The 13,044-nt window shown below is 43.2% G+C and overlaps 1 protein-coding gene across 2 annotated transcripts in view; it reads right to left on the reverse strand.

Moving 5' to 3' along the window:
- Nucleotides 1-13,044, reverse strand: part of SPECC1 (sperm antigen with calponin homology and coiled-coil domains 1) — a 1,296,450-nt gene that overhangs the window by 115,643 nt on the left and 1,167,763 nt on the right. For both annotated transcript variants that reach the window (XM_086955068.1, XM_086955069.1), the window contains one exon: nucleotides 12,023-12,082. In XM_086955068.1, the coding sequence (XP_086811194.1) occupies nucleotides 12,023-12,082 (60 nt within the window). The remainder of the gene's footprint in view (nucleotides 1-12,022; nucleotides 12,083-13,044) is intronic.

The following is a 13,044-nucleotide window of genomic DNA, read 5'->3' on the forward strand; positions in this document are numbered from 1 at the left end:
GCTCGGTAGAGAGTCTAAAAAACAGAGTATTAACCGTTTCACCTGTTCTGATTAGTTCTACTTTGGAGGGTGGTTTAATTGAGAATGTTTGCACTCTCACCCAGGACAGCGTTCCATTAATATTTAGAGAGGGTACACCCACAATTGATATAGAACCCCAGGACATTACCAATACCACACTTAATCCAACTAACTCCAGAATAAACAAAAACATAGTTACAACCAAGGCACTAATAACCCCCACCCCTAGGCAAATTAAATCAACAAGAAATAGGGTAAAGAAAGTTACACCTACTAAATTGTATGGCCCCCCACCTAATAAAAAGAGGCGGAAAAAGTCCGACCTACCAAAAAGGAAAATTAATCATGCTGATTTTGGTGTTAAAAACGATGCCAGTATAGGGGGAGAGCGGGTTTTAACTATGGATAAAGGAAAGATAGTTACATCACCTATACATTCTTGCCCTACCCCCAAATTAGTACAGCTCAGCTCTATACCTGATAACTCTCATGCCGTCGTGACACCACAGGAATCCTCAAATGGTGTCCTAATTGATAGTATAGAGTCCATAATACGGACCTATACTCTGGCCATTGTAGAAAGACTTAACAAAATGGACGACAGGCTGGGGAAGATAGAGCGTGGACTGGGTAGCAAGTTAGCAATTACCAAGGTACCGTCTAATCCTGTCCTACAAACTCCCACTATACCAACCCCTTCAAGTACACCAGTCTTAATCCCCACACCTGCCCCTGTTCATTCTGCAGGCATGCCACAATTATCACAAATTGTAAAAAAAATTATACCTAAAGCTAATCCTGCTTTACCAACTAGTTTACCCGCATTGCTCCCCGCTACAACGGTTACCGGTTCGGCAAAGAGCATAGGTCAAGCTCCTGGGAATCAGAAGAGGGACAGAGGGAATGGGCGACCCACACGGGGCAATTATAACAAGGGCCCCCTCCCAGAACTTCCACCGGAAGCAGTGCCTTTCATGGTGGTACTTACTGGGGTGCCAGAGCTAGAGGCAAACAAACGCGAAGGTTTTGCCCAGTTGAAGAACAAAATAATGCATTGGTTGAGTATGTATAGACCCATTGCAAAAAACATCAATGGCGAAATCGTCCATGTTCGTCGTCTTTCCTGGCTGGGGGGAAGACCCAAAGACATCGAGGGAGATATAGTGGTCATCAATTTTAGAGACCAGAATGCTGTCCATTTTATACTTTCCTGGCCTTCCGAACATGACAGTAATCATATCATCCCTCGCCCTCTTACTTATTTTTACCCCCGCTCAGTGGTGTTTCCACCCCATCACCAATTCCTGTCAGCCCCTCCTCCCCCTCTACTGAGGCAAGTGTACCCAAACCCATACTGTCCACCTGTATATAATAATGGTTTTATAACTAATGGTCATCATAACATAACAGTAGCTGACCCGCATGGGTGGAATATTGTGGCTCCAAGGCATAATTCTGCCACACACAGGAGAATGGAGCATCTCAAACCCTTCCCGCCCCTAGAGACCACCAACAGGTTTGACCTGTTTAGCGGCCTGGAGGACTGTGATTGAAGCCAACTAGTCACGGGGGAGGTGGGTGAAGGAACATAAGGAGATGTAGGGGAGGATGGGGGTCTGTGTATGGTGGCGAGAGGCTCTATCATGGACAATCTGCCTAAGGGGTTTAATGCTTCCCGTCATCTTAGCTATAACAAACCCACTATTGGGCAGACTCAATGTAACACGGATTCCTTTACTACGGGAGATGGTATATTAGCACCTGTAGACTTACCAATGTGGGGTAGTATTCCCCGGGTATCGGTTGAACACGATCAGGAATGTAGCCCCTCCCCATATGAGCCCGATGCCCAAAGAGGCTGTAAGTTCAATGGAGAAAGGCTATAAGTTAGGAAGCTGGAATATTGCTGGGTGGAACAATAAGACGGATTGTTTAGGGTGGTTAGAATTCCTAACCCAATTCGACATCCTATGTCGCCAGGAGACCTGGGCAGTCGAAGACGTGTACCTTGATGGGTTTGCTTCCTATAATTGTCAAGCACAGCCATCCAACAAGGGAAGAGCTAGCGGTGATTTGGTGATATTGCTTTCTGTGAGGCTGCCGGTACAAGTAAAAACCCATGTGACTGTTGGTTTGCATTCGCAGCTGCTATGGCTGCAACACAGGGATGGGCGGAATGTTCTAATAATAAATCATTACCATAATGTTTTTATCCACTCAAACACTGTTATGGTTGAAGAACTTGATGCGGAGGTGGAGAGACTGTGTGGTCGAAGCAGAGTGCCTTTCGAAATTCTGTGGGGAGGCGATTTCAACATTCATATGTGCCCCTTTGCTGGCACGAGGGTGTGTGGGTACGGCGGGGAGGCTGGAGATGATCAGGCCCACTTTTTACATTCGGCCTATGGAGAATCTTTAAACACTCTCATGCTCAAATTGGATTTATGTATCATGTTACCTGGGGTAGACAGTGAGGGTAAATCGGTACCAACCTTTGTTGGTAGGAACTGTGGGACGGTTATCGATTACCTCATCGTCTCTTCCAGTATTATGACTCTTTGTACCCCCCCTGTAATAGTTGACCCAGCCCTTAGTGACCACAATTGTCTAACAATGTACCTCTCCTTGTGGGGGGATAAGTCAAAGGTGTCGCATGGTACCGTGACAGATGTTGTTCCACACAAATTAAATGGCCCTAGAATTAAATGGGGTAGGCATAATGAGGAACGCCTACTAAGCACCATAGTGTCAGCCTGTCTAGAGGAGGTAGAAAGCTGTCTTGAACCCGATATATGTAGTGCCGATATATTAGTTAGTTTTGACACCATTAATAAATATATCATAAAAATTCTAACTGGTACAAAACCTAAAGGCACTAGGACCACTTGTGGTTGGTTCAACAAGGAATGCACTAAATCCCTACAAAAACTAAAAGCCGCCCTTAATTGCAAACCCAGGGATAAGGAAGCTGTTAGGGCTCTGAGGAGGGAATACACCACTCACCTGAAGGCTAGGAAACAGGAATTAAGAGAGGAGGCCTGGGATAAGTTGACCATGGCCGTGGATCTTAGGGATGCCAAGCTCTTTTGGTCCACGGTCAACAGTCCTTTTCTTCAAAAGGACGAAGCCCCGGTCCTGTCTGCCCAAGTGAGCGAAGAACAATGGGTTGCCCATTTTTCCAGCATTTTTAACCCCGATAGATTAGAGGCAGGGGGTGATAGGGATGCTGTGGTTGCCACCCCCCTACCTCTTAACATTACAGTCACCGAGGTGGATACTGCCATCCGGTGTAGTAAGGGGTGGAAGGCACCGGGTCCCGACGGGGTACCCGTTGATCTCTATAAAGCTGAGGTATCCCTTTGGAGTCCACTGCTGACCAAGGTGTTTAATGCAGCAGCAATGACCCAAGCCCCTCAGGCATGGGGGGAATCTATCATCATTTCAATTTATAAAAAAGGTGCGAGAGAAGAGGCAAAAAATTACCGCCCTATCTCGCTCCTTACTGCTTCCCTAAAAATCATGAGTAGGGTACTATTGAGCCGCTTGGAGGATTGGGTCGAAGAAAAGGGGATCCTTGCGGACTCCCAGTTTGGTTTCCGAAAGGGGCTAGGCACTATAGAACAGTGCATAAACCTGGACCTCATCATAGGCAAATATACACGTGCTAAGCAAGGCTTGTTGTTTCTTTGCTTTGCCGACCTCTCCAGTGCATTCGACCTGGTAGACCATGGTCTTCTGTGGTCAACCCTACTGGATATGGGTGCCCCACGGGAAATCATCTACTTTTTAGCCCAATTGTATAGGAACCTGTCGGCCAAGATCCGTTATGGGCAATCAGGAGAGTGTTCCCCTAATATTCTGATTGGTTCTGGTATTAGGCAGGGATGTGTCCTTGCCCCTCTTCTTTTCTCCCTTTTTATTAACGCAATTGAGTCTGAACTACGTGCTGTCAATGCTGACGCACCGGCCGCCGACGGCATACCCATTCCGGTATTGCTTTACGCCGATGACGCGGTCTTACTCTCGAGAACCCCCCTTGGGTTGCAGAAACTCATGAACAAATTTGTGGATTTTATCAACGGGAGAAAATTAAAAATTAACAATTCAAAAACTTTTATTTTGGCCTGTGGCAAGAAAGTCAAAAATTTAAGACCTTTTACAGTTATGGACCAAACAATACAAGTGGTTGACACATTTTGCTATTTAGGCATCACTTTTAATAGTGGGGGGATGTGGGAGTCAGAAATAACCAATGTAAGAGCTAAAATGGCCAAGTGTTCCTTTGGCATATTCAAGTTTGCAACTAAGTTAGGCTCTAGGCGGATACCCGACATGCTGTACTTATATCTTCATAAATGTGTTGCCCTGGCACTCTATGGTTCAGGTGTATGGGGCCATTGTAACCATTATATGCTCCAGGTGGAGGAAAACAATTTTGTTAAAAAACTTTTATGCTTACCATCCTCTGCTTCAACCAAACTGATCCATCAGGAGGTGGGTCTGGAACATCTTTCTGATTTGATCAACTTAAGACCACTCCTAGTACGGAGATCTATTTGGATTAAGGAGCAGACGGGGTTTACAAGAAAGATCATTCTTGACTGTCTCCACTTGGATAAATGTTCCCGTATTCCCTGGCTCAACTATATTATCCAGGTATTTAAGGATGTCTTCAATCTTTCTGTGTGTGATAACCCATCGTGCGTTATAAACATCCCTAAGAAAGAGCTTAAACATGTATTCCTGAGAGCTGGTACTGTAAAGCGTAATGCTGCTACTTCTCAGTATTCTACACATGTTTTCTACGATAGGTACAATATGGAAGAACCGGGACTCGCAGGATACCTTAGAACGGTCACCATTCGTTCCCATCAATATGTATTGACAAGACTGCGGATGGGGACTGTTCACTTGCTTATTGCGTACCCACATGTCAAGTCCCACACTGTTGCACCCTGTCCATGTGACTGGATTACAAAGCAAAGCCCGGAGCACTTTTTATTGTTATGCCCTTTTTATCTTCATCCCCGTAAACTATATCTGAAACCACTCTTTAAAAATTACAATGTTCCCACAATTGAATCTGCTATGAGGCTCCTATTTGGACTTGATTCGCAGGACATTTGCTTTTTTACCGCTGTATTCATTTTAAAGTCTGTTCACTTGAGGAATAATATGTCCCTTGATACATGATTATTTTAAACCAGTTGTACTTATATGTATTTTATCGATTTTTGTATGCATGTACTTTTATGATTATTATCAACAAATGATCGAATAAAGTTTTTGAATTGTAATGCAATATGTGTTGTATTTACGTGACTTACATGTATTGATATTACAAATAACAATGGCTTTAAACATTTTTGAATAATTAATACTTAAATAAAAGTTATTGTAATGTATAATGGCAATAGCTTAACATTTTGTAAATAACTTTTGTGAAGATTATGTTCAGTGTATTTTATTGTGGCGAAAATCCAAGAACAGAAGTGAATTATTAACATATTTTTGTTACATTTGTAATAAAGCTTGAAACATTGAGAGAACATATTTGAACCAGTTGTTGAATGCTTGCACAGATTGGTGCTGTGGTGGTGCTGAGTGATGTTGTAGTGGGGAACGAGTGATGCTGTAGCGTTCAGTAATGCAGTGGTAGCGCATAGTGATGTTGTGGTGCCCCTGAGTGATGCTGTGGGGGTGGTGAGTGATGCTGTGTGCTATGCTATGTTTCGCTATCCTATGTTTTGATTTGTTATGCTATGCTATGTTTTGTTACGTTATGCTATGTTTTGCTATGCTATGCTTTGTTATGCTATGTTTTGCTATGCTATGCTTTGTTGTGCTATGCTATGTTTTGTTATGCTATGCCATGTTTTGTTGTGTTTTATTATGCTTTGCTTTGCTATGTTATGTTTTATTATGCTATGCTATGTTTTGTTGTGTTTGGTATGCTATGCTATGCTTTGCTATGCTATTATATGTTTTGTTTTGCTATGCTATGTTTTGTTGTGTTTTGTTAAGCTATGCTACGTTTTGTTATGTTTTGCTATGTTTTGTTATGCTATGTGTTGTTGTGTTTTGTTATGCTATGTTTTGTTATGTTATGCTATGTTTTGTTATGTTATGCTATGTTTTGTTATGCTATGTTTTGTTTTGATATCCTATGCTTTGTTTTGTTATGCTATGCTATGTTTAGTTTTGATATCCTATGCTTTGTTTTGTGATGCTATGCTATGTTTTCTTGTGTTTTGTTATGCTATGCTATGTTTTGTTGTATTTTAATATGCTATGCTTTGCTATGCTATGTTTTGTTATGTAAGCTATGTTTTGGTATGCTATGTTTTGTTATGCTATGCTTTGTTTTGTTATGTTATGCTATGTTTTGTTATGCTATGCTATGTTTTGTTATGCTATGCTATGTTTTGTTCTGCTACGTTTTGTTATTTAATGCTATGCTATGAGTTGTTATACTATGCTATGTTTTGTTTTGCTATGCTTTGTTATGTTATGCTATGCTTTGTTTTGTTATGCTATGTTCTGTTGTGTTGTATTTTGTTATGCTATGCTATGTTGTGTTTTGCTATGTTCTGTTGTATTTTGTTATGCTATGCTATGCTCTGTTGTGTTTTGTTATGCTATGCTATGCTTTGTTTTGCTGTGCTATGCTTTGTTATGCTATGCTATGTTTTGTTATGCTATGCTATGTTTTGTTGTGTTTTATTATGCTATGCTATGCTATGTTTTGTTCTGCTATGCTATGTTGTGTTGTGTTTTATTATGCTATGCTATGCTTTGTTATGTTATGCTATGTTTTGCTATGCTTTGTTATGCTATGTTTTGTTATGCTATGCTATGTTTGTTGTGTTTTATTATGCTATGCTTTGTCATGCTATGCTATGTTTTGTTATGCTATGTTTTGTTGTGTTTTATTATGCTATGCTTTGCTATGCTATGTTTTGTTATGTAAGCTATGTTTTGGTGTTTTGTTATGCTGTGCTTGGTTGTGTTTTGCTATGTTGTGTTATGCTATGTTTTGTTATGTTATGCTTTGTTTTATGTTATACTATGTTTTGTTATGCTATGCTATGTTATGTTTTGTTATGCTACGTTTGTTGTGTTTTTTTATGCTATGCTATGTTTTGTTATACTATGCTATGTTTTGTTTTGCTATGTTATGTTATGCTATGCTTTGTTTTGTTATGCTATGTTTTGTTATGCTATGCTATGTTCTGTTGTGTTTTGTTATGCAATGCTATGCTTTGTTGTGTTTTGCTATGTTCTGTTGTGTTTTGTTATGCTATGCTATGTTCTGTTGTGTTTTGTTATGCTATGCTATGCTTTGTTGTGTTTTGCTATGCTGTTTTGTTTTGTTATGCTATGTTAGGTTTTGTTTTGCTATCCTATGCTTTGTTTTGCTATGCTATGCTATGTTTTGCTATCCTATGCTTTTTGTGTTATGCTATGCTGTGTTTTGTTATGCTATGCTATGTTTTGTTATGCTATGCTGGTGAGGGTGAGTGAGGGTGTGGGTGAGGGGGTGTGAGGTGGTAAGGGTGGGTGAGGGGTGTGAGGTGAGGGGGTGAGGGTGTGTGAGGGTGAGAGGGATGTGAGGGTGAGAGGGATGTGAGGGTGAGGGGGTGAGGGGGTGTGAGGGTGAGTGAGGGTGAGTGAGGGTGGGTGAGGGGGTGGGTGGGTGAGGGGGTGTGAGGGGGTAAGGGTGTGTGAGGGTGAGGGTGTGAGGGGGTGTGAGGGTGTGAGGGTGAGCGGGTGTGAGTGTGAGGGGGTGTGAGGGTGTGCGAGGGTGTGCGAGGGTGAGGGGGAGATAGGGATAAGGGGGGGCGAGGGGGGTGAGAGGGTGTGTGAGGGTGAGAGCGTGAGGGTGTGTGAGAGTGAGAGGGTGAGTGAGGGTGAGAGGGTGTGTGAGGGTGAGGGTAAGTGAGAAGGGGAGTGAGGGTGAGAGGGTGTGTGAGGGTGTGTGTGAGGGTGAGGGGGTGTGAGGGGTGTGAGGGTGAGGGTGTGGGGAAAAAAAGTACTAAGAAAGAGTGGGGGAAAAATGCACTGAGAAAGAGTGAGGGGAGCACGAGCCGACGAAAGAGTGGGGGAGGGGATACTCGAGCAGACGAAAGATTGGAGAAAAAAAAGTGGAGAGAGATAATAAAGTAACAGACTGAGATAGAATAAAGTAAAGCGCGAGCCAGCCAGAGTGAATGAAGTAAAGCGTGAGCCAGCCAGAGAGAATCAAGTAAAGCGTGAGCCAGGTTTCCATGAGTGCCAGTGTTGACCAGTGCCATGCAGCTAACCGGAAAGAAACCACCAGCAAAAAATAAACACTGGCATTGGGAGGTCGAATCCCAGTGTCAGATCAACTTCCTGTGATTCTGGGCAAATCACTTATTCTCCTCGTGCCATAAAAAAATCCAAAAAAAGTATGCTTCAAGTGCACAACTTCTGCTTCTGTTGTAAACTGCTTTAATGCCGCCGGGCCAAGTTTGTGCTATATAAAGCTGCAAAAACACAAAGTATGGGTTGCATATGTATGCTGAACTTGGCCGAAGGTCACTAAAGAGCTTTAAAGGATATAAAAAATGCTGACTTAAATGTCTGCCTCAAAGCCAAGCTAGCACAGCAAATGTTATCCGTTATAACTCACGGACAACGCAAGCACAGCAAATGCTATCCGTTATATTATAAATCACGGACAGCGGTCTATCCGTGTAAAATAACAGACAGATGATCACCCTAGCCAAGCTACTTGACTCAGAACATACCGCAGTTTCCGGATATAGAACATAGTGCAAATGCAACTTCCTTCGTCAGAAATAGTAGCCTGCTACTTGTTGATTGACAGCAAGAGCTCCGCCTTCTGTGAGGGTGCTGACCGGAAAAGGCAGGCCACAATCTGGTTATTGACAGTCACTTGGCTCTGTCGTCACATTGCTTGGAAACCATGCGAACGACGAAGGAAGAGCAAAAGAAGTAGACAGGTAAGGAAGAAAGGGGTAGAGGAGCGTGGGCCTCCGGGGTGGAAGTCCGTGGTGTTATCTTTAAGAAACAGATGGATGGTACAGATATGAATATGGAAGGGAGCGATGGAAGGGGTCACGAGAATCGGAGACGGCTAAATGGAACTGACCCTTTTCCGAAAATGAACAGGTAACCCGAAGAGCCGATTTTTTGTCTATCTTCTTCCGGAAAACTAGTGCATTTTTTTTAACATTCCTCATATGTAATGAAGAGGCGCTTTAAAAAGAAGCTCTCGAAGTGCTAAGGCTGCAGAACTTGTGAAATAAAATAAACATGGTACAGTTAAATACAACTAATAGCAAGCAGTGACGGGCGGAAGGTGGCGGTCAGACGTCACAGCACACAGAGATTACCGCGCAGCCTTGAAAGTGAAAGCACGGCCGTGAGATGCACTCTGTGGTGGAGATGGGGCAGGGGCTGTTGTGAGAGGCGCGACAACAAAGGAAAGCAAAGCAGATGGTCGCACGTGCACGCACACATGCACTCAAGCTTGTAGCCAGCAAGTACAGGCTGGGTAGCATTCCTTTCAAGTCTGATGCGGGGGAGCGGCAGCCTTTGAAGTCTGATGCTGAGGCACAGACAAATGGTGGTGTGTGATGTGGCTGGCTATGATGTGCATGCGCAGGGCTCACATGAACTGTACGCGATTCGCAGCTAGGTAGACTTTTCTTTTCCGCTTACTATAATCTCGCCTATTTATCCCTGCGGGATAGAATAGGCGAGACCTGAAAAATAAGGTGGGGAGAAAGTAGGAAACAATTTGTAGGCAGAAACAAAAATAGGGACCGTGTGAGACACAAGAAGAAGAGATGGAGAAAACAAAAAGAGAAGTAGGGATGAAGGGGCTTGGACAGTGAAACTAGAAAATCTATAGTCACAGAAAGAGTGCAAGACAAATTGGCAGAGAATTAGGTTTGAAAGAAATGGGTTGAACTGAAAGCCCCAGTTTTGGAGTAAAACAAAACAGCAAAAACAGACAGACAGTGTTCTGTGTGCTTTGAGAGATGTTACTGCCCAAGTCTCGTCGGACTTTATATTAAGACACATCCGTCTCACAGACACCAGTGTAACATTAATCGATGCACCGATGGTACATCATTTCAGAAGGGACTGACCATCTTCGGAAGTCTGGGATTTTAACAACCTCTGTAATTACCCGCGTGTCTCGCCCTACCCCGTCGACAATTTGAAGGAGTGTATTTATGTCCGAGAAGCCCTCCCTGGCTCCCTATGAACGTGCCAGGAAATATAACTACATCTCTGCTAATCCAATGTAACAGGTGCCCAGCGCGCACAGGGCTTTTGAAATTCCACAACCCGCTCAAGCAGCTGGTATATCAAAAGTAACTTCGAATTGGCGTCATTTGTCATCAGAGCTTGGTCTGGGACTACTTTGATGAAACAGTTGCCCATTATTACATTTCCAGCAGCGGATTTTATCGAGCAACCCACAGGGTACATTTTGTACCAGAACTTAAGTTTAGCTGAATTGTTCCTCCCCGCCAGACAGTCAGTGTTTCTTGGTTTTGTTTGTCAATTCCTTCTGCGCCTCCCTATTTATAATGTAGTTAAATGGGCGAATTACAAGTTATATTTCGGACACCTATATAGCGTACTTCACGCGTTTCATCTCTAGGCGCTATCGACCTGATTCTGAATCGGCTCACCTTACACCACTTTAAGAGAGCTTTCCACAGCAAAATCAAACGTACGTTACTACTTCTGTAACTTTCTGGCTTGGCGTGACCGTTATCTTGCTTTGAGACTTTTCCAGAATTTGGTATTTAAATGGGTTTGGTGTGGAGTTGGGGGTGGGTGCGTTTTACTTGGAAGGCTCCCCTCTAGGATGGAGGCCTGCCCAGAGTGTTGTACCAGAAGCAGCTTTTACTCTCTCCCATAGGGACCTAGGTGCTATTTTACTCATCCAGAAGCAGAGATACTTTGAATACAATTGTAAATACTATTGTCGCCTTCTGGCTCCGCCTTGATGTGTTTTGCTTACAGACTTTGACAGAGTACCCCTCATATGAGTAAGGTAGAGTGCTGCTCGTGCCTTGCTGAGTTTCACTAGGGTCTCTGTGCCTAAAGTGGAAACTTGGCCGCATTCATCGGCTGCGTTGCATGCGTTATATGTCACTCTAGGGCGGCTATTTAAATTCGTCCCTATGAGGAATCCTGTTTAACTTCAGATTTGTTTGTACACTTTTTTTCCTGTATTTGTTAATTGTATTCGATGGAACTGATTGATCATCGTTTAATTTCTTACGCATTGTGATGGCACGGACTACTGTGATAATAAGCATTTCGATAGCTACCAAGAGCTAATTTACTTTTTCAAAGCTAGCAGCCAAAATATGTAAATTAATACTCTTCCAACACTGTCTTGCCATGGATTTTAAAACAGAATAAAGGCTTCAAAACAGCTTTAGCTAATGTGTTTATAGATCTAATATGCTACATGTGTGCGTGCATTCATCACAGAAATAGATGCGACGTCTATAAATAGGGAGTAATAAACAAGCTTACATGGCAGACAGGAACAATGTCTACTCTATGCCAATGCTGTGACCTGAAAAACGTTGAAGCGTTCTCCTTTTCCTCGGGGAGGGCATTTTGGAAATAAAATTATATAACTTTTAAATTACATCTTTTCCATATATCATTCTGAAGAAAACATCACAAGGTCCGCTCAAGCGCTCTTTTGGGGGGGACCTCTTTTTTGTAAAGCCACCGCAATCCTACTGGTTCACTCGCAGATGCTGTCGATCTCAGACTAGAAACCCATTTCTGGTCCTTCATCAAGGACATCCCTCATTTGGGTCTGTGCTTTGCCTGGTGCCCACAATGTGGACGTGCTTTGAAAACAGTGGGGAAGCGCTAGATTAGCAGTTCATGCTGCTTCATGAGCATACTGGGTCATTCCTTGTAAAAACAACGATTTTGTCCATTCATTACCCACTCGTTGAGTACTCACCAGGCTGGGTTTGATGCCAACACTTTCAGCAGCCTGGAACGCCAGCAGAAGATTCCTCCTCTGTAAGAAAACAATGAGTGCCCTTAAAAATTTCCGAAGGTGCAGACATCCAAAAGAGGTGAGACATTTCACCAATTACAATTCCACTTCTTATCAGCTCCCACAATTACCTCTTTACCCAAATGTTCCTTTGCATTTCTCTCCCTTTATCATCCCAATGTCCTGCATCCCTCATGCGCTTTCATTTCCCCCCCCATCTTCGACCTACTCAACCAATGATATTATTTCCTTTCCATGCGGCCCCAAAGTGTCCTCGCTAACCAAATGTTGCGTCCAGCTCTATGCTTTGCATTGTGAAACCCATTTTTAGGGGAATGTGAGAGAGGGGGTAATGTGACAGGTGGTGACTGGAGACAGCACACTGGAGAGGGGTTGTAACACATTCCCTTACTTTCAAGTCAAGGGTTCTCTTCCACAGTCAGAGAGCTTGAAGGAAGCTGTTTGGCCTTTTGGCCTCCTTCATGATCTGGCTTGAGTCCCTCACTTGTGGTTCCACTCTGGTTACTCTCTCTGAAAAGTCTTAGTTGACCTCTTTGGAAGTTTCATTCTCATTCATGGTCTACCCTTCTTTTCTCTCTCTATGAAGCTCAGTCTTTCTTTCTTCCCCACGCTCTCTCTGCTGTCATGTGCTGTTTTCATTCTGTCTCCTGAGGCCAAGTTTCGTCCTCTTTCTCAGCTTGTAAGAACTGCAGAAATGTTCCAAGCTAATAAGTATGACATGCATTTGAGATGTGAACTGTAGTGATGCATATCTTCTTTAGAATGGTGGGTATTGCTTTGGAATATAGAAGTTAGAATGTAAGAATGTGTTGTACATGATTCTAAGAGTGTGGACCAGACCTGAAGGATTCACTACGTGAACCCTGCCTCTTGTATTCCTCAGCCCTTGCTGATCAACTTAGGTCTTAAGCAAGATGCCAACCTGAGAAGCTCAGTCTTCAGGAGTTGTCGGGAATGGAGGT

The sequence above is a fragment of the Lissotriton vulgaris genome, chromosome 2_1, assembly GCF_964263255.1.
Source record: "Lissotriton vulgaris chromosome 2_1, aLisVul1.2, whole genome shotgun sequence".
In the NCBI taxonomy this organism is placed as follows: Eukaryota; Metazoa; Chordata; class Amphibia; order Caudata; family Salamandridae; genus Lissotriton; species Lissotriton vulgaris.